Raw genomic sequence first — 22740 nt, forward strand, 5'->3', positions numbered from 1 at the left:
GTATTGAAAACACAAAAGTGTTTTTTGATTACTGAGCAATACTAAATGTGTTCAATCCTTTCTAAAGAACCTCTGATGTATCACTCGTTTTGTCTTTGAGGAAAACATCAAACTTTGAGACCTCTGAGAAGACTAAGTAACCTTTGTTGAACTCGTGGTTTATTTTGTGACTAGGTTTTATATTGACACAACTCTTAACTACCCGAGGAGTTACTAATATGGATGAAGTCTAGTGTACCACACTGAGAGGGAATTAAAAAGTTACAGCAGAAATTGTCACAAAATCCATTTTTGTTTATTAGTGAAATGAAAAGAGTAGAAAATAAAAATAAATTAGATAAAGTATGAAATAACCTGCTGAAAGAAGTAAGGAAAATTAATATAAAGAGCTGCTGAGCAGTACACAATTGCTATCTTAGAAAAATTATTTGCTTGGCTTTTCTAGCCTCTATTTCTTCATGAACATTCTCTCCTTCTAGGATTCAAGTTTAGAAACTGCTCACAGTGACATGCCATCCAGATGATTTAGTGGGACTTTGTTAATTTTCATAGGCAAATGGGAAAGGTAAATCACTGTCATCTACAAACTGTACCCAAGCCTATCCTGGGAGTGCTGGGGGGATGTCTCTCTATGTGTGTGTGCAGGGGAAGAGGGTGGGTGCAAACGGAAACAAACAAAAAGCCCCCAAACCTGGAAGTTGTCATTTGTAGACTCAAGCCTGAAAAGATTTCTGGAAACACTGCAGTCAAGATAAACTGTTTAAAAATCTCTTCCTGGACTTGCTGGTGATACACTAATTGAAGAAAATGGCTCAGCCCATATTTGCGGAATAAAAAATAAAAAGCAACTACATTGCTGATTCTTTTTTTTTTTTTTTTTTGTGATATTCTATAGTAACAAAACCACTCAATAGCTAGTACAGCATCTGAGGATTTCAATTCAGATTAAATCTTATTGTTTTCCCATCAATTCTAATTACACATTACTCCACATTTCTTATAGGGCCCATTGTGAAGTGCTCCTTAGCATTACATCACGGAATTGTGCCATCACTGTTTCAACCAAGTTTTATTCCACTGATTTCAGTTTATTAATAACAGCCTAAAACTAGAATATTGACTATGCAAAACAATCCTATGCTTCTCCATTTTAAGCATTTTAGCCTCTTCCAATCCCCCAGACTCAGCACCCCACTCTACCCTACCCTTGACTCATTAACTTCATGTCAAAGACTACCAATTTCAAGATTACCAATTTCAATTTTTCTAATTCATCTCAACCATTTCCATTGTAACTTCTCCATGCATTTTCTGAGGCTGTAAGCATTTTTTCTGCTTTTCTACACTTGGTAAGAACTGCACTGGCTGGATTTTAATACTTAAGCTTTACTACAGTCAATTCATTTTGTAGTCCCTTTCCAGTTCACTGATTTCAATTCAAGACATGTTCCCTCTATTCCTCATATTTAAACAAAAGGAAAGCCAAAGAAAACATTCACTCAGACTGACAAAAGAGTCATATAAAAGAATACAAGAAGATATCGAAAGGTTTTAAAGTTGCTGCCAAGGAGGAAAAACATAAACACACAATGGCAGAATATTCAAAGGTAAATATAAAAATATACAACAAGAAAGTGAATGTTATTTCTATTTCAAACCATTCTGTATGCATTGTTAAAGGAATATGCTATTTCCATGACTGTAACAGATTCCTGTATAGAAAAAAAAAAAAAAAAAAAATTTAAATGTTAAGTAGACAGGCTGAATTTGGTCAGCATAGTGAGAGCACAAGATAAATGGGTGGGCTGGAATTGGTGCAGATTTCTAGTTTGCTTAATAAAAAAGCACTGTAACAGCTTTTTATATAAAACAGGCTACAGCCTTGCAAGAAAAGAATACTAGCTAACAATGTGAATGTGCAGGCACATTCTGGCTTTTGGCAGAGCTTCTATTTTATTACAGGAGTATTTAAACCTCTATAGTTAATGCAAGTAAATGGTATCTACCAGGAACTGTGGATCTGTGCTCAGAGGGCAGGGCAGAAGAGTGACATGTTGTCATGACATTATAAAATGCTAGTGCCATGGAAATCCTTATTCTTAACATTTTAAATGCAGACTTGAAGGAAGCAGAAGGCAGCCACAAATAATAGGACAGTTCAGTTTCCTTGGTGCACACATGTGTGGCAATCCAGAGTGCCCTCTCCAGCAGCCTTGCTTGTCACTGGACTGCTCACATTGTGGAACAATCTACATCAATCATCTCTCAAAAGCAGTGGCTGGGGACCAACATCCTGAAGAATCAGAGGACAAAGAAATGGATATGGCAAACAAATAGGCCAGAAAAAACAGTCTGAAAAACAACCTCACTCTACATGTAGCAAGGTAGGTCTCGTAGTGTGATCTGCCACTAGATGCACTGATTTAGAAGTCTTGAAGTCACTGAAGACAAAGCTGAGTATTAACTCACCTATCTCAGCAACTGTGGTGTGTGACTGGGCTTCAAAACGTATCTGCTTCTGATCAGAATTTAAAGCCCTGAATCTTACCCACTTTCATCCCCCAGCTTCAAAATCAGCTCCAAATTATTCTTTAAAATCAAGATTATGAGGTAGCATGCTTAAAACAATTACAATATACATCATTTCACTTTCCTACCCTAAAATACAGATAAACTGAGATTAGTTATGTTTTCTGCTTGCAAAGTTTCAAATATAATTTTCTAATAATCCTGGAGAATTCTTTAACAATTATATAATATGCCATTCTATAGTGAGAAGCTGCTATATCTTCCTTTTAAGGTCATTTCATATTGGAGGAAAAGAGAAGAATCCTAGGATGTAGTTTCATTTTGCTAATGCAGAGAAGAATTAGTTCATTAATTCAATAATAAGAATTAATTCATTAGTTAATGCAGAGAAGAATCCTAGGATGTAGTTTCATTTCTAAATAAAATTCCCTGTCCCAGCTATGTGGTGAATAGTATCTCACCTTAGAAACCCCAAAGCCAGAAGCAAAAGCAGCATGTGTTGCCTAAGAATTGTCATAACAGTGCTCTCTGAATACAAAAACTATGTTCTAAGGCAGTGCTGAATGAAGAATTAAAGACCTGGCACATTTCCTATCAATCTCTTGCATCATCTGCCCAAACCCAATACTCATGGAGAGCATGCGATTTACAGAGCTGTTTTATGACTTAAAACATGTAGGTAGAAGATGCCACAGATTCTAACAATGAAAAAAACACTGAAATAAAAGACTTTTCAGGGAAAGAAAGCTGCACATCACAAAATAAAACATGGCAAAATTTCAGCACTCTGAATCACTCCTCTAAAAGACAGAAGGAGCAACAGACAGCTTTTTTTTCTTTTTTGTAGTGCAGCATCACAGCCAATGGTCTGATGTAATGAAGAGTGGATACCTCCTGCCACGGGATGAGCTGCAACAAACCTGCTGCCACAGCAGTTTAACTGCTGAGGAAGTGGCATTGCCCCACAGGTGTATCAGCAAGATCTGTGTACTGAGCAGCTCTCAAGGCAGGGCTGTGGGGAGAACTCAGTGGCTGTGTCAGTGTGCTGGGAGAGCAGCCCAAGAATCTGGCAAATGTAATGGTGAAAATATCTCCGAGCACCGCAGTGAAGAGGAGCTGTGGGTTTCCTTTCTTTCCTAGAGTGCTCAAGAACCATCAGCACCATAACTATTCTTCAGCATAACGGGAATTATGAAGGTCTTCAAATAGTAAGGAACAGCACCAGACACAATCTGCACCCACCTAATTTGATGCTAAGCATTCAAATGAGCAGCTGCTCCTACTCTCCACACTATTGCTCATCACAGAAACACACTGCCAGTTGGCTTACCTCATTTTTTCCCACCTCGGTGCTAAGTTTCAGCTTTTCTCTACAGAAATACCTATTGTGATTGAGCAGAATAGAGTCTGCATTTATATATTTCATGCAGCTCCTGGGCTTTTCTGAAGGAGAGAAGGGCACCAAAACATAAAGGATATCAGAAGCTGCTGCTTCTCTGCCACAGGCACCACAATCAACTTACCTCCCTGTTCCAGTACAGCCCTCCAAGGCCTTCCTCCCATATTTGTATTCAAGTCGACCCCTTCCAAGATATCTTATCTGCCATCAGCCTCAACAGCTATTTCCTCTGATGTAAGAAAACCACACTGTACCATGGTGAAAACTTCTTAAGGAGACAAATGGGCCTTTTGCCCATTCTCTGCCAGGCACCCACACTAGCCCCAGTACTTGCTAGTACCAGTCTCAGTACTTGCCCCTGTTAATGATCATCTCAATCTCATCTGCCAAGCAGTCCCCATTCTCTTACCCAGAGAACCAGCTGAATTGTTGATTTCTTCTCATGTTTTCTATATTTCTACCTATCTTTTAAGATGGACGGTGCTCCCTCAACTCATCTAATGTCCTTGCTGTGTAGTTTTAAGAGCTTCTCCATAGGAAAGCCATCCAGGAGCCAAGGAAAACCTGAGCCCGGGCAGTGCCTGCACCAGCTAGACCACAGTCTCACAGGACCTAAGAGCAGCAGCCAGAGACAGATGCTGACAACAGGCTGAACTGCCAGCCCTAGACAGGACAAAAAGATGACTCAGGCCTTCCACTCATCCAGAAAGGCCAGGCTGAATCAACAGGAGACAGGACCAAAACCAAGACTACAACATCAGTTCAAGATCCACCAGGAAACTTGGCTGGAGACAGAATGAGCAACAGGTATGTCCCAAACAACTCAAGCAAAACTAAATCAGGACTCTTTTATGACAGATCAGACAAGTTCTATATTTCTTCATGTAATAAGGTCTCTGCCAATACTGCTCACTACAGTGAAGTCAACTCTGATTTAAATTATTATAATATGGGGTGGCTGGCCCAAGTGTTTTGCTTGTTCTTCTGCCCTGATCTTATCTTCTGCTGCTTTCATGTAAAGCATCATTTAACTTCACTCAGTTGTACTTTAAAAATGTGCATGTAGAAAAAGTACAGAAAATGTGAAGGCAGAGAGACCAGCCTCAGAGGATGTAACAAGCAATACCAAACTGCCTCTAAGACTGTCTGACTGACTCTAAATGTTGATCAGTGTGAAGGAGCCTGATGTTAGATCTGCTCCTCTGCAGTTTTCACAGCTTGCTTGTTTTGGGTGGCATCTTAGAGTCTGTAACTCTCCAGAATGTAAGTAAACACATGCAAAACCTTAAAGAGCAGCATTTTCTAGTATGATTTGTCTCTGTCAAGGTGAGAGGGAGGAAAGAGAAAGCTGTCCCACTTCCTGGTGGGGAATGGGAAGGTGGTTCCTGCTGGAGCCTGACCCGCATCCTGATGCCCGTCTCCCACTCTGCAGGAAACAAATCCAACACACAGAGCAGCAATACAAGGCTTCTCAATGTATCATGGCCCTTGCTGGTGCTTGGGTCACCCTTAGCTCTCATATAGGGTTTTCTGGTAGTGATGCCTTAGGACATCTTCAGACCCCTTTTCAAGAAGTGCTCCCTTCCCACCACACAAGCAGCCCTGGTCCACAAGACTAAAATGGGATGGATAGAGTGATATCTTCATTCCCCTGTGGGTCTAAGTAGCAAATATGTCACTGATCATCCCAAGAATGAGACAAATAACAGCAGTTCCTGCATGGACCAGATTCTCTTTCTTTGAAGCAAAATCCTGGGCTGATCCTCATCGTCGCTCTACCTTCTGGTTAAAAATACCTGACCTTGTGAAACTTCACAGCTGTCTCTGGGCAGCCAGCCCCTCCCTGTCCAGTGAAACACCCGTGGAGGTCTACTGAGGACCAGGCAGTTCTGCCTGTCTCCACGTGTGGCTGCCCTTGATCTGATATCCCCCTGATACTGGCTCCTCCTCTTTTTAATCTTCTCCCACAGCTTGATAACCTACTTGTTATGCACCTACACGGACACATGCACTAACCTGCCGGGGGGGATGGAGGGCGGGGGCTGGTGGCGGGTGGATGTGGCTGTCAGGGCGTGCTCATCGCCACCCCCTGCCCAGGAGCTGCGGCGCCGCGCTGAGGGGCTGTAGGGCGGGCTGCTGCTCTCCATCTCCAGTGATGGACGGGCTTTGGATGCAGCTCGGGAAGCAGTTGGAAGGAATCCTCTGTAGTGCCGACACATCTCCCCGGGACTGCTATTTATCTAGGCGGCGGGAAAACACGCTGCCGTAATATTGAGCTTTTAATAAGCCAGTAAGTGATCAAATAAATCAGCACTTCCCGCACGAAACACAAGCGGCCTCATTCACCAGCGGGAGGCTGCGCGGCGGTGCTCCTCGCTCCGCTGCCCGCGGTGGCGTAAGAAAACCGTGGGTGAATGGGAAGCTCGGGGTTTCCCTGGCACTCCGCCGTGCAGGCTGCGGCTGCGGCGCCTGCCAGGGCGGGGGTGCCGCTGCTGCCGCCGCCGCCGCCGCCCCGCCTGTCCGCGCCCCTCCGCGGCTGCGGGCCGGGCGCTGCGCGGTGTCCCGTCACACCGCCGCGTTACGTAAGCGCTGGTCACCGCGGCGGCTTCGGCTGTCCCTCACCTCGGGCTGCCACGGGACACCGCGCCGTGAGCCCGGGCTGGGCTGGGCCGCCTGCGCCGCTCCCGCCCCGCGCAGAGCCGCGCACGGCACCGCCCGCGCTGCGCAGCGGCCGGCGGAGGCTGCGCGGCGCCAGGAGCAGCCCCCGCGCAGGGGAGCCCCGCGCTGGCTCCCCGCCTGGCCCCCGGCGGCGGCAGCCCCGTGAGCGCTCCGGCCGGGCGGCGGTGGGTGCGCGGAGCCGGCCCTGGCCGCCAGCACCGCGCCCAGCCCCGCGCTCGGCGGAGCACAGCGCGCACTGCCGTCCGCACTCCCAGCGCCTTATCCTGAATGGGAGAGTGATTCCCACGCCCAGTTTGCTCAGAGATTTTCAACAGCTCTACACCGTGCAAGAGAGAAGATTCAGTCACAAGAAAGTGCTTTCTTTTTTTTTTTTTTTAATTTAATTAATTAATTTGTTTATTTATTTACCAGAGCGCCCACCGCACAAGAGGGTGAAGGATACCCTATTCAGTCAACTGGGTACTCCTCACGGCTGGGCAATGGCTCCCCGTTCCCTCCTGTCTTTGAAGCAAATGCTACTTTTGGGGGACAGGAGATGCAGACATCACCGGGCTCGTAGGGGTGGCACGGGGCATCCCCGCTACCTTTCTCTCCGTCTTCCCTGTGCAGACCGCCCCCGCTGCCCAGGGTGCGGGGGAGGAAGAAAGGCTGCGGAGGAGGAGAGGTGGGGGGGGCTGCCGGGCGGTGCGTATCCCCCCCGCCGCCCCCTCGCTGCGGCAGCACGTGGTGCTCCCGGGACGCGGGTCCTCAGACGCCCCCCCTGCCCAGCCAGCCAGTCTCCTTCGCGAGGAGCTTTTTATAGCAGCCCCGACCCGCTCCCCGATGGGAGGTTTCTCGCCGCGCTCACGTTACCGTGCGGGTGCGATGTTAAATAAAGGAGGGGGAGGAGGGGAAGGGAGTTCGGCGGGCGCCTAATTAAGAGCCGGCGTTAACCAGGAGGGCTAAAAATAGCGCCGAGCGCTGCAAACCACCCAACCGCAGACAGCAAGCCCCGTCGATCCCCGCCGCGCCTCCGCCGGTGAATGGAGCGGCCGGCTCTGAATGGAGCGGCCGGGAGCATGAATGGGGAAGCGGAGCGCGGCGTGAATGGGGCGGCGCGGGCGCCGCGGGGGGGCGCTGTGGCGCCGCGCGGCAGCAGCTGGAGCCCCGGCCGCGCACGTGCCGGCGCGGGGGCGGCTCGGTGTCACCTGGCGGCAGCGGTGGCGGCGGGCGGGGCGGCGGCGCGGCCGGCCTATAAAAGTGTCCCGCCGCGGCACACGCACACTTCGGGGAAACTTCCTGCCGGAGTGCCGGCCGCCATGGGAGCTGCGCCCGGTCCTGCCAGCCCCGCTCCGCCCTAGGGCGGGCAGCCCCGCGGCCCTAGGGCGACCCCTGACCTGCCCCGCCCTGCCCCGCCCTGCCCCGCCGGAGGCTGGGCTGGCGAGCGCGCCCGCCTCGCCGGTAGCCGGTTGTGCCCCGGGCGGCTCGGTGGCAGGATGAGAGTGAACGAGAGCGAGCTGAACAGCTCCGTCCTCCCGCGGGACCCGCCGGCCGAGGGCGCCCCGCGCCGCCAGCCCTGGGTGACCTCCACTTTGGCCGCCATCCTCATCTTCACCATCGCGGTGGACCTGCTGGGCAACCTCTTGGTCATCCTCTCCGTCTACCGCAACAAGAAGCTGCGAAACGCGGGTAAGGGGCGGCGGGGAGGCCCGGGGGCGCCGCCCGGGCTGGGGTGGGTGGGGGTCCCGTGGCCTCTTCGCCTGCCGCTGAAACTTTCCCCGAGCGCGGAACTCCGGGCTTGGGCTCTTTGTCTCCATCCCCAGCTGGCGGTTACAGGCTGTGACAGATGCCAAGAGCTCCGTCTTTCCTACCGAGTCGGTAATCGAGCGGGAAAGGGTATTTTTAGCTCCAGCCACTGAATCCTGGTGCTATTTTTAGCTCTCGGCAGTTCCCACCTAGCAAGAGAGAATGGCGAGTAAGTCGTATTTAAGAATTAAATTTAGGCATGGTGTCGGGGATGCTACCTTGGCATACAGTGTGTGTGCATGCTGGATGCTATTCTTCTGATTGATTTTCTTTGAGTTACAGAAATGTCTTCAGTAACAAATTCTATGGTTGGAGCTTCAAATCAAGCGAATACGAAGTTATAAACATTGCAGGATTCAGACAATTCCCTCCCCCCACCTTTGTTCGCCTCCTACTTGCTGTCTAGGTCTTTTGGGGAATGGAAAACATCTATCAGAAAACAGCTTTAGGCACTTTTTAAAAAAAAAATCAGTCTCTAATTTTGACAGGATAGAATCTGTGCTGGTCTATTGAGTAAATCCCTCTTAGTTCATGGATTATTGGTCACACAGGCAGGAACTTCTTCAGATTCATTCTGCTTTATCATGTCAGACCAGCTGCTGCGCACGTGTACCAAATCTGTGCACTCCAAACCCTATGCATCTTTCATTGAAAAAAATACAGGAGCATGGGAGGAGAGCTGTATTGGTAATGAAAGCAGAATTTCACTCCATGACAACTGGAAAGCTGCTTTTATTTTTTTCACAACTGGGCTGTCAGGGTCTTCATTACTACTGCACTGAGTTAATTAGTTAATGCTTTAAAATTCATCTGAGGGGGAACTTGAACCTGGGATGTGAGCTAGCCTAAGAAAGGTATCTAGTATTGGACTCTGGCAAACAGTGGCATGCTTATCTTTCTAAGGTTAATTCAGGTAATTCTAGTGGGTTGTCTGCTTCAGTTTCATTCAGCCATAGTGGAATGCCACACACAAGATCAAAATGAAGAGTAACAGATTTTTTTCTTCCCTACAATTGCCACTGATGTAAATTCTGAAAGATATATTATCTTCCTGCTTTCATTGGCAGAAATTTCATTCACTGGAACTGTCAGGGTAACACGTGCATGTAATTGAGAGGAGACTCCAACTCCAGAAGTCCAAGTGAGCACTTGACTACCCTTGTTCCCTGGAGCATTTTTAGATGGAGGGAGAAAGGATTGAGACAGGCATGTTACTTGGGTTACTCTAGGAGAGTACTCTATTGTCCTCCTCCTTAATTAATAAATCAATGCTTTAGCACCTCTGTGGGTAGTTTGCAATATGGATAAGTCCGGTACAGTCTGAAATAAACATGGTGTGTTTTGTCTGGAGACATAACTGAATCCTTGGGCTCTATGTATGCACATAATCTCTACTGTAGATACTGTGTAATTCTTCCTGAATCAAAACACCTGCTCACTCTTACTGCATTTCTTGTTCTTGCCTTTTCTGTCATAGTGACTGTTAAGAGCTGCAATAAACTGGCAACAGCTAGGAGAGTAGAGCATTCTTCTGAACATAAATTTTTGAGACTGGAACATGAACTAGATAACTGCTTGACCCTCTGAAATGAAGGATTAATTAAAACAAGAACATACTTGGTACAATGTGGTGAATAGTTTATAGTCTTGATTTAGGAAAAAATAAGAGCAAGCTTTTAAAGTTCTTAAGTTTGAGGGTTTAAATATGGGGGTTTTAGTAAATGGATTAAAGGAATCTTTGGAAACAAGTTTTAAAAAGGTGTTGTAAGTGTTCTTGGCTAATCCTACAAAAATCTGTGCCTAGGAATAACTTTATTTATGAGCACCACTATTGGGCACCACTGTTTAATTGAGCCTTCAATTAGGGCTTCCTCAGGCAAATAAATTTATAACAGGGAGCAAGTATTTAGAAGACCCTGGCCTCATATATGTAAGTTTGAAGACTAAAGTCTCCCAAGTCTTGGTTTCCTAATTCAGATTATTCAGGAAGAGATTACATTGAAAATAATCTGATTTATCCATACAACTAATTTATAACTTGGTAATGCCAAAGGCAGTTACAACTTTTTACAGAAATGTAATAAGAAAGAAACTTCTACTTTTGCAACAACTTATATTAATTAAGTCTTGCTGGCACATTTATTGAGGAAAAAGGACACAGGATGAAAATTCCACTGGAAAAAGGTCAGGGAGGAACAGAAGATACCTCCTGAAGAAAATGTATCTCAATGAAGATTTTCTTCCCTCTTTGCAAGAGAGGACTAACAGAAATAAGGAGTACTTAACCCTTTCACAAAAAAAGGTGGATTTGGTGGGGGAAAACATCTTTCATCTCTGTCCTACTCTCTATTGTATACTTATTGGAAGATACTACAAATTGAACCTGTGGATGTACAATTTAAAAAGTGCATTGGGGAATAGTAGGAAGGCCTAGAAAAACCTTCTCAACAAGTTGTGTAACCTTCCTGACAGTCAGAAGGTTAGTAAAAGACACTGATCAAAGCAGAGAAGTCAGTAACTCAAAGAAGTTTGTCTCAGCAAGCGAGGAGTGTCTGATACTACAGACTCCTTCATAGGCACAAGCATGGCTTCAATAGATGCTCTCCTAGACACAGAAGCTGATGATGCAACTGGTAGGATCCTCTTTTATTTAATGTACTTGACTTGTAATAAGTTTCATAGTTCTGGTCTGTTAATTCTTTTATAGTGGCTTGTAATCCAAGAGGTGCCTGACACCAATTCAGTCCTGATGGGAATGGCTGCAATTTGAAGCTGACCTACACAAAGACTGAATTTGGTTTATGATATATGTAATCTTTTAACTTTGAAACAAAGTTCAAGGGAAACATTCAAGGCATAAGGATTTTTAATGACACCATATCTTGGTAGCATATTCATGCAGCTTGAACTTTAAACTGATGTGCCTTCTTTAATAGCTAATTTTTAAAAAGAATGAGAGCAGATCATTTTAGAAAGAAGTTTTGTGTAAATCCTTGTCTCATTTACCCTTATAAATATTCATAGATCAGAAATAAGGTCATTCAACAGATCCACCCTGGGAAGATGCAATAACTAGCCGTAGGGAAGGTGTATTGAAAAACTGTTAGTACTTTTAACAAGTGGAATTTCTACTTGAAACTGTCAACATCATATCTCAGAAAACCGAGGAGATCATTTAAGTGATTTATGTAATACTACACACAAATTTGGTGATTGATGGTATCCTTATGCCTTTGTTGTTACCCACACCAAGAAAAACAATGCATCAAGAACAAGCTGAGGGAGCAGTTCTAAGTCCTTGACTATGGAGATTAGTTTTCTGGTAGTGACATTAAAATGTCAACGCACACCTGTTCTTTTGGTGACAGGTGGATTTGGGTATTCAGTGTTTGCAGGACTGGACCATTCGAAAAGTCAATGATGAAAGTTTTCTTGAATGGTATTACACTTCTTGCTCTTCTTTCTCTTCATTTTGAAAGTGTTCTCTTGGCCTGGCGGGTTGCTTTTTTTTCTGGGTGCTTCATGTGCTGAGGTCCAGAGGTTCCCTGACTACCCCCTCTAAAGGAATCCAGTGTGGGAAGGGAGGCCCAGCAGGCTCAGCCTCACTCCTGTGTGCCTGTCCTGTCTGCTAGCACTTGGCATGGCTTGGGATAGTCCAGGGACTGGTGCCGAGCTGGTAACCAGCACCTACTAAATCAGGGCAGAAAGCTGCATTCACCTGCTTCTCACTGATCTCTGTTCTGTGCTAGGCGTATTTGGGGTTTTGTACTTTTCTTCTAGTTTTCCACGTCCTTGGCCCAAATGTTTTGTTGCTAAAACTGTGTTTCTAGTGAAGAAGGCATAGAGGAAGTTTGACACTCCTGAGGCCCTGGGCAGCAAGATACTGTTCATTTCATTAGGACTGCACACATGCTTAAACTTACCTATGTGTGGTAACTACTTTTCTGAATGAGATGGCAATGACAAAGGGAAAAATCCCCAATGTTTGTATGCTCAATCTGCCTCACCTGCTTTAGATCCCAAGAGTTCTGAGAAGACAGCTCTGTGAGTGCTCAAAAGAATACAATGAACTCAAGGGCAATATTGAGTTAGGGTAGTCTCTCTAAAATCTCTTCAGATCAGTGAAGTCACTCTTGAAAGAACTAAGTAACACAGCTACTTCTGATTTTTTTTTCATTCTTTGCTGAATATTGCAGCCATTGCAGAATTAGGGTTGGGAATCTATCAACAAGAATTTCATTTTGGAGACTTTTCAAACTAGCCCTGGGTTTTGATTTAAGCAATGTAAGAATCTAGTTGAAGAGTGCTCCTCTTTTAATGCATCTTCTAGAATAAAAATTTTGAAAATAATGGAGCTATAGTTTGATAACCAGATTGGAGATATTATCAGCCTTTTCAGAAAAATTATGTTCTTGATGATGTTTTCTTTTTTAGTTTTGAAATTATAGTGTTAAATGCTCTAGTAAAGATTGTTTATCTAATAAATGAAACTTTTTGTGAATTGAGACTAATGAAATCATTCTTTTTGTCACAGGTGAACCTTGGACTTCATTTTGTGCCCTGAGAGACTCTGGGTAGCCTGACAAATCCTGGAGTCAAGGAAGAGAGCTTAGAAGATCAAGTTATAGCACAAATTCAGGGTTCTGATAAAAACTGAGATGTTGATGGCAATGAACATTATTTCAGAAATTAATAACTTCCAGTATTAAAAATGGTAAGCTGTTTGGGAGAAGGAAAAAGTCTAGAGGAGATGCTGAATTTTGCCAATTGTTGAACAGAAGTGAGCATAAAAATAGTTTCAATAAAGTTGTTCCTCAGACTGGTTTTGATTGAATAATTTACTGAATCAAAGGTTTGCTTCAAAGGCTTGTTTAAATGGTGCTGTGCTGTTAGTGACCCAAAGGTAGAGGTGAGTATTCCAAATAATTAATAATCTTACTGCATCAAGCTCAGGTTTTTGTTCTTTTTGCAAGATTATGCATTTTGAAGTTTTTAAAGACATTACTTTTTCTAGTGTAGCTGCTGCCAGTGGGCAGTGATACTCCTATGCTCTACTATTTGGTGTCCCTGTTAGGTTATTTTTGAGGAGTTTTCCATTTTCTCATAAACTTTATTTTCATCTTTAGTTTTTTCATTAGCAGTATCCAATTTACTTCTGCTCTCATCTCTTTCCTATTTATTTTCACACTATCCACTTTTCTTTCATAACATGGACACTTCATGTCTTTCCAGCAGTCAGATATCAGCAGGTCTAAGTGACAGAAAATGCTACCAAGAGTAGGCATCCAGTGCTGGTGTGGCAATGTCCATTCTGTTTCTCTGGTGAGGCTTGCTTTCCTGGGGCAATAAAAACCTTGTGGTGTCAATTCAATGCTAGGCATCACAGTTAAGTTTGGCAAGGTCAATAAGAACTCGCTTCCCTTGCTGTTGGCAGTTTTTCATCTAGTCACATCTCTGAGCTGCCTTAAATACCACGTTTCTGCTCCTGAGAAACAAATTAGACCTCTGTTTCAGGAGGACAGGTGTTACTAACAATTCCTCAGGATAGCAGAAAATGAAATTGTTACCAAAGCAAAAAATGTTTGCTTATTACATGAACAAATGAACATGTATTTAATGTGCATAGTTAAGTAATGCTTGGTATTGTAATACAGATGCTGCTACTAAACAAATCCAAAGTTCTTTCCAAATCTAGCCCTCCTGAAATCACAGGTAGACAGGTGGGATAATCAAGGTTTCTGCATTAAATGACAGAAAAAAGGTCTGATTAGCTTCTTACTTTTTAAAAATAGATAAAATATGCAAATGAACTTCACCATTGTCCTTAAATTCCAGTGACAAGCATACTACAATTTTTTTTCAAATAGAGCAGCAACTGAAAGTAAACAACAAAGCTGTTTACAACATTTAAATAGTAACTTCTGTAGCTTCTAAGTAGCTTTGTGGTAGTCACTGACCAGTATGTGTGAAAAGTTTCATGTTCTGTAGTTTTTTTTTAATGAGGAGGTAAACTTCACTTCCTTGAAGAAGCACACAAGAAGTAAAAATTGTCAGTTCATTCTTCTAGTTTTATAAATTTCCTAATACAGTATCAGGCTGTGTAGTTAGATATGCTTTTTGAAGAATAGGTATTACGCTACAGGCCTTCATAAAAATTCAGTTCTTGATTATATCAAAGAATCCTGTGTGAGTTGGGAACTTGAATTTGGTTGTTTGGGTTTTGGGCAGGGTGGTGGGTTGGGTTTTCTTGGTGGTGGAGGACTCATCTTTTCCATTGCTAGAATTCTTGTAAAGTCCTTCAATGCTTCATTTGGACTCTCTACCCTATCCTAAGAAGTCCTGTTTTCTAAAATGAGAGAAAACAGAAGCAGCCAATTTTAAACACTTATATGTGTGACCAAGCACTGCAATTCTCTAGTCAAACACAGACTAAGCAGCTGGAAAGGTTTATGGATGGTTTCAGGTTAATTATATTTTCAGTTAACACCTTCAAACTTGACTGTTCAGCTACCTTTATTGTGAAAGTTTGGCTGGATATGTACTTTTTTCATTTAGGCCTACAGAAACCCCATTCAGCACGATGTGTACATTGTGTTCTACACATTGTGTTGAAGTATAAGGTGTGCTTATATAATTTCACCATGGGGTTGTTTGTTTGGGGTTTGGTTTTGGCTGCAGATGCAAGGTTAGCAAAACTGATTTGTATGCAGGGAGAGGTTATCAAGTAAAGGTTGTTTGCCCCTGTGCTGACAGAGGTCAGCTCCATGCTTGGTATTGAGGTCAATGTGACTTGTTTTTTAGTCAGCTGTTTCAGATTGTGGTGCAGCTGCCAGAACTTTGTTACTCAGCCACACAAAGTGGCCAGCTCTGTGGAGATGAACCAAAGTGGTCAATGGGCATGAATACAGGGATCAGGTTTGAAAATTTATATCCAGTCACAACATGCAGAAGTTTCACCAGGTCTTTGCATTCTGGGAAAAAAAAAAATATTATTAATTTTCTTTTTCCCCAGTAGTGACTACAGGTTTCATTTTATGTTTCTGTTTTCCAGAATGACTGATAAACAGTTTTCTACTCCTTAGTCTAACTTGATTTTTAAGGACACATTCATCTCCCTATCTGTACTTGGGAGACAAAAGTATTTTCATTTTCACTGGTGAAAGAGTCCAGTACAGCTAAGCTGCGACATTTTTATTAGGAATACTTTGAAAATATGCAAGTTGTATATTGTGAAGAATCAAAGTTTGAATAAATGCAAATTAATAATTTACTTCAGTTGCATTTTTGTTTCATTCTGGATGAAGAATTCATAGTCTTTAAATAAAAAGGTTTGTGTATTTTACATTAATATGCCCTGTCATAATTATAGTAATTATTTACATTAAAGATGTCTCCAGATTCTCTCTGACAGTGTAATGATGAGGTCTGCCTTCTGTAGTTTGAGTATTGCAATGTACTGCAACTAACATGCGGGTTCACATAATTTAATCTACTTTTTAAAAGCTAGGTTCTTCCCCACATTCCCATTATTCCATATTGCATCTGAACCTTCCCTGAATCTGTCACTGAATTAGCTCTCTCTTAGAACACAGGACTGAATGGCACCTTTTCAATCATCAAATACAACTTTCAGGTGCTGTAGGTATTCACAGAAATCCTTTTGGAATTGCCATGCCCCAACAGAAAATGTGTTAATACATTGGAAGGTGGCTCAGTGAGGTTTTGGATGCTGCATTCCTTGAAGTGTTCAGGGCCAGTTTGGATGATGCTTTGAGCAACCTGGTGTAGTGGAAAGTGTCCCTGCCCACAGCAGCGGGTTGGAACTAAATGATCTTTAAGGTTCCTTTCAACCCAACCCATTCTATGATTCTCATTGCCTGAATGCATTTTGTGTCAGTTTATATGCCTTTGCTGTTATACCAATATTACATAGCATTGCTATTCCTGTAATGAGAATAAGAGTATCGCCTCTTGACTGTTGCTTTGCTAGTCAAAGAAAGGTTGATACAAATTATGTTAGTCTTTCTACAAAATAATCTTTCCACTTTGCAAGGGAGCACCATCTCCAGATGTGTGCCTGATCTCTGGAAATAACTTCCCTAAAAGTGAAATAAATCCTGCTTTTAATGAAATCAGTAGCAAATCTCTTACCAAGGTCGGTGCCTGTTTCATTTCACTCTATCTCTGCAATACTTGCCAGTGAGTAAGAAGGCTGATCTACTGCCCATAGCCTTAAACCCCAAGTGCAGTAAGCAGAAAACACTGGGGCTGGAATAGGCTTTTTGTTGGCTCACTGATAGTGTTGTAATAAAGTTGAGTAAAGACAAGGGTCATAAGTGCCTGACCTGTATATCCTTAGGTGGGTGCATTGTAGGAAGCCACTTAAAATTTCATATATAGTAGGTATGCAAGCTATTAAGTCTGGAAGTTGATGCTTCAAGAACACACTTGGGAATAAAGAAAACACAAGAGACCACCAATGATTGCTTCTGCAATGCTGTCCTTTGTAGGGTTACAAATGGGAATTATTTCTTAGGACAAAGACAGTTGTACTAGAGTTGTCTGGTCAGATCACACAAGTATATTCTTGATATATTTGTCCTTTTCTACTTTCTAGGAACTCAGTGTTCTTTATTACATTCATTAATCAGAGTAAACTGGTGATTTGCTGCTCTAGCCTTACTATATAGATGGGTATTTCTGTTGTGAATTATGTCATATATGTATGATATTCCTTTGGAAATTTCTCAGTCTGGCTGTCTCTGACCACTAACTTTTCAGTTTGTCTTTTTTTCCCCTTGTCTGAAGAACTGTACTGTTGAGAATCTCTTCAGTGCTTATAAACCCATCTTACTCTCCGTTCCTGATGAAGTAACACATTCCAACATCTGTTGCTAAAGATTTTCATAGTATTGGTGGTGTCTTGTCTTGGGTATGTACAGAACCACATTTATATTAAAGGACATGTAAATCCTACTGATTTTTACCATGTTGCAGAAGTTATTCAAACCAATAGTTGCTTAATTTTGTGTAGTTTGCGTTCATGAATTTAGAGATACATGCAGAAATATTTCCTCTAATTTGGTGGTTTTTGCAGAAAGGGCCTTTTCATTTAACCTTTTTTATTCCTACTGCAACATCTGCTGGCATATAACTCATACTTCTGTGTATTGCTTGTGGATATAGACACTCCAGAAGTTAGTCTCTCATTCACAGGAGAACAATATTTAGCATTTCTGAGGGTAGAGAGGACAGTAATCTTTACCTTTGCTGCATCTAGACACAGGTGGTGGCTTTAGTTCTTGGGGTAAATTAGAAGAATTTCGGTGTGTTTTAATTCATGGTTATTGAGACAGCTTCCCGTGGGATTTTTTCTATTCGTATCATGTACACATAATCTTCATTGGCCAAGCTCATTCTAACTGTTGTGGATGCAGACTTTCAGGACTGCAGAGTTAACAAAGTAATCCTCATCAAGCTCAGTAAAAGTGTGTTTCATCTCTGTATACTGGTAAGTATGGAGAAGACAGCAATTTGTGTCTTAGCATGTATTAAATATCTAATACAGAGCTCAAAATGCAGTTAGATTTTCTTGCTTTTGCAGCAAAGGTTTTTGAACAATTTTTTGGCAAATAATTGGTCCTTTTGTGTTTTCACTTCCAAATTTGAGTACATATTGTTTTTTGCAGATGTTTTGATTCCTTTTTCTCTTGCCCCTTCAGTTTATCCCACTACTGCAGTGCCTGATAATGACTATGAACATTTTGTTGGTTGGTGGGAAACTGCCTTGATTTTCTTACTTTTTGTTGCATAATACTCGTCTCCTTTGTAGGCAATCTCCAAAAGTATTTTTTATTTACATATCCAGTTTTGTTCAGTTATTTCTGCATGAATTTGACATGCTTCTGCTCATCATACATTTGCACTTCGGATGATCCATACCCACTGGGTATTGTGCCAAGGATGGCATGAAGATGACCACTCCTGTATTGAAGAACAACTTTTCACTTTTTCTGCTAAATTGTTTGCTGCTGAATATTTTGTTTTCTTTTGGGTTTTTTTCCCTTACATTTTTCCACTGAGTGTGGATGTCAGTTTTTTTCCGAAAAGCTCTTATTTTAGAGTTGCTGTTGACTTGAGTCTCTCCCTCATGGTCCCCTTTACATGTTGTGTCAAAGCTGATATTTATACTCTTTGTAAAAACAGAATTCTGAGATGCTGCAGAATTTTTAGGGTCATTAGGAATACTATCATTTTAAATGAAGTGCTGCTTTTGTAATTATTCTTGGTAAGAATTTCTAATGCATAATTTGTGACAACCTAGGGGAGATTATACAGTTGTGCAAATCTTGCACTTGTACCTTGCTAATACCACTTGTAGCTATTCTTACCTGCAACGTGACCTAAAGGTGTGGCTGAATCTTACAAATGTGGACATGCAGAAGTATGAATGTGGAAAAAAATAAGGTGTACAAGGTAAGTTTAAGTAACTTAGTAACCAATAGGTTACTTAAACTTATCTTGTACACCTTATTCTATGCCTAGTGGGTGTAGAACTTGCAGTCTGCTTGTTGTTGGTGCTTGTTTTGTACTGGGATGTCCCATCTGTTCCAAGAGTGACGCATCTTTTCATTGCAAGCTTTTTTCATTGCTAGTGGGTGTTTTGTTTTCCTTTTCTCAAGCTATTGCAGTGGCAGGCCTTTGCTGCCAGAATGTTTCCTGGGGTAAAGCTGCCTGAGCATGTCTTTCTAGTGCAGATGTAACTATCACCAAAGCAGTGAATTGATTTCTAAGATCTTTTGCTTATATAGGTATTCATATTATCTCCTCTCCCCGTATTTACTCAGAAAACTTTCTTGATGAAATTCAGATTTCACAGAGATTTCACCTGTTTCTGTCTTTTGAATTGCTGATCATTTGTTGTGATGACTGGACAGAATATTTGCTTACTTTACTTAAAAACAAGAAACTTGCTTATCTTGCAAATAAATTTCAAAGAATGGATTTGCTTGTGTTATTTTTGGTCTACTCTCTTATTCAGGTATTCCAATAAAGTAAATTAAATTTTCAGTAGTAACATTGCGAGGAAGCTCCAGTATGTTTCATTCAAGCTAATACCTATTCTGAAGATATATTTGCAGCATTATTTTAAGGATTTATTTTGTTGGAAGATTTTTACATATTCATTTGATAAGTGCAAATGCAGTATGTGATCAAATACTTTTTTATAGAAACACAAAATGTTGACTTTTTAGTAGACTGGAAATAAGTGACTGATTATCATCTGTAAAGTAAAATTGTTTTGTCTTCTATGTTCAGAAACTCTGAGCCTATACTGAGGTAAGAAAAGAGTCATATGAGCTGACAAATTAGGAATGCAGTGTAACGGGAAAAATTGGATTAATATGTCAGCTATAGTAGGGCACTCGTAAATCTGTAATCCTAAACACAGCCTTCCTCTCACAGGTGTAATTACTGAGATGGTTATTAGAAGTAAGGTTCTACTCTCTGCATGGGTACCTGGATGACTGCTCGGGGCTGGAGTCTGTTTTAACAGAGGCTGCTCTGAGGATTAAAAGCCCCACCCCACACGCAGTGATTGCAGCTGCAGTAATTAAGGTGCTCCTGGTGAACAGAAAAGGCCTCACTGCAAACTCACATTCTTTCGAGGTGATTGCAGTCCACAGGGTGCCATTCAGCCAACAGCCTCAAAATGGTGCTGTTCTTGTATGCTTTAATTTCTCTTGCTTCTGGAAAAGCAATGAGACCCTTCAGAATCCAGAATATTTCAGGATGAGTCTTTTGTTGTTAGTGTCATTTGATAAGTATATATAGTTGCTAAGTATTGATATAGTTGATAAGTACCCTGACTTATTTGCCATGAACTTAATTATTCAACTTAGTTTTTAGCTCCAACTTGGAATTATTCTTGGCCACCGTGCAGAACAGTACATCTGCTCAAGAATACCTCTGCACCATCTGCGAAGTGGATGTTCATGGATCTAGATGCCATCATAAACCATGTTGCAAAGAGGCTTTTCAGAAGGGTCTTGGCTTTTGTTTGCAACGTCTTGCTTCCACCAGGTCTCTGATCATCTTAGATTGCACTCTTAAGGAAATACATTTGATTCAGTTCTTCTACTTGATCATTATCTGGCAGGGATAATGAAACATTTTGTTGCTCATAAGTAAAACAAAACAGCATGTTTATTCAGCATGCCCTAAAGGTCTATATAATATGTACAAGTAGGCAGTTAATTTTGTCCTTTTTCTTGCCCTTTTTTTCTCTGGAGTGTTAAGCAGCTTAAGGTTGTGTTTCCAACTCTTCAACAAGTGGTAGCAGTCTCTCCAATGCTGTTAATTTTGCTCCTTTGGAGGAGCAGACTTAAAAAAATATTCTACTGAAATCCTAATGAAAGGGCATCAGTTGCCCTTTTGCCTTACTGTCTTCCAGAACCATCTTCCCAGTCCTCTGTAGTCTTCAGTGACTCCATATCCATTCTCAAAGTTCAGATGTGACCTTCATATTTCAATCTCTGTCCATATGTTGAATACTAAATTTCTGAGCACTTGCACACATGTCACTTCTGTCTTGTTCTCCCTGAGATTTTTGCTTTTAGGACTGTCCTTTTTTTTCTTCTATCTGTCATGAATATTTTTCTATATTTGTTCCCAGCCAAAGCTTATAATTCAGTACATTTCATTTTATATTCTCATAGATCTTGCTTTATGTCATGATTTTCAGGCTATCAGTGTAGAAAATATAAATCCATTGTCTTCTATTGCTTGTTGCGGTCCCTAGACAATTTTTTTCCACATGTAATTCCTATATCAAACCATGTTTCATTTTAAACTATGACTATGTTTAGGAAACAATGACTTTAAAAATTACACTTTGTTACTTCATATATTCTGCATCTACATCAAATGACTTCAGTTTGCACTGTGAAACACCAGGAATGTTCAGATATGAAGTCTTTTGTACATGTACAGGTAGGCTTGATAGCATTCCAGTTAATGTCTACTATTAGTAGTATCTGGAAGAAAGTACAGCAACAATGCAACTTCAGTCAAAACAATTTCCAAAGACAGAAATTTTTTACTAAGTTGGAGGAAGAGTTGAACAATCTGAAATGTAGCATTTAGGATTTACTGGTAAGTATTTGTTGATTCTTGCTGTTCAACTTTTTGTTAGGATTATGGCCACTGGACAATCTCTTTGGAGTCAAGCTCTTTAAACCAGTACCTAATGCTTTGTTAATTGTCCAGACAGATGGCTTCTTTTAGTGCCTTCAAAATTTCATGGTGTGCTGGCACTGTTCAGAGAGGAGGGGCTATGGAGAAGGGAATTAATAGAAGGGAATTAATAGGAATTTTGAAATTAGTCCCAGTGAAGTAAATGGTAGAATAATTTTGAATCTGAAATTCCTATTTTCTAGTTTTGGGAATCCAGAAAAAAATCACTTTATGTTTTTCCTGTCACTAGTAACTTTTACTGATACAGTTAACTATTGCTTGGGTCTAAACTGATTTTTCCCTGATAACGCTATAAAGCCTTTCAAGCTGTAGTAGTGTATGCATTGTGCAAACCATTGACACCAAAAAAGGTGGCAGAAGTATGTAACAATATAATAAGAGTAAGGCCTTTCTATGTATGGAACAAAATTTTACAACCACGTGATTATTTTCAGAATTCTAGTAGTTGGGAAGCATTTTCCAAGAAAATGAAATACTATCTGGAATTGACATCAGTCTGCTTTATTTGAACCCATACTGTTATATGATTGTTGACATTTTTTGAGGCATTTGCACTGCTAAGTAATTTCTTATCAGCTGAGAATGAATTTCCTTCTTATTTTACAACTGTCTCCTGTTACATCTACTGTTGTAATATTGTAAAAGCCCAGTTTCTGAGCCATTTTTGGTCTTCACTGTTCGGGTGATAGTGGCTTGTATGTAGCATTATGGTTCTGCTACTGAATCTGCTTCTCAGCTTCATTCTGGAACAGTCTTTTGTCCCAGTATGACTGCCAAAGTTCTTTATCCTAAATAACTGCAGAAAGGATCATCCATAGCACCTCTGTGCCATAAAGAAGCCTTGTAACAGACCATAACTGCAGCTTCTCTTCCAGCGTGGTTTTTATAGAATGAACATATAGTTAATGCATTTAATTTCTTTTACTACATCCCCAATTTTATAATCTTTCTGTTTTGTTACTCATTCTCTTCAGTGTCTCCTCATATTCTCTCTGAATTTGTGTCCTGTGTTTAGCTATTGCATGGATGCCTGTGGTGTCCCTGAATTAGTCTCTTGGTTCTTTTGTCAGTGTTGCACTAATCCACTTCGA

The 22740-nt window shown here is 41.7% G+C and overlaps 1 protein-coding gene across 1 annotated transcript in view; it reads left to right on the forward strand.

Moving 5' to 3' along the window:
* The first annotated feature begins 7984 nt into the window (after window positions 1–7984).
* The window catches only part of MTNR1A (melatonin receptor 1A), a 50109-nt gene continuing 35353 nt past the window's right edge, over window positions 7985–22740 (forward strand). The window contains exon 1 of the mRNA XM_021538652.3: window positions 7985–8275. Within this exon, the coding sequence (XP_021394327.2) occupies window positions 8083–8275 (193 nt within the window). The 5' untranslated portion in view covers window positions 7985–8082. The remainder of the gene's footprint in view (window positions 8276–22740) is intronic.

This window comes from Lonchura striata, chromosome 4 (genome assembly GCF_046129695.1).
Source record: "Lonchura striata isolate bLonStr1 chromosome 4, bLonStr1.mat, whole genome shotgun sequence".
In the NCBI taxonomy this organism is placed as follows: domain Eukaryota; kingdom Metazoa; phylum Chordata; class Aves; order Passeriformes; family Estrildidae; genus Lonchura; species Lonchura striata.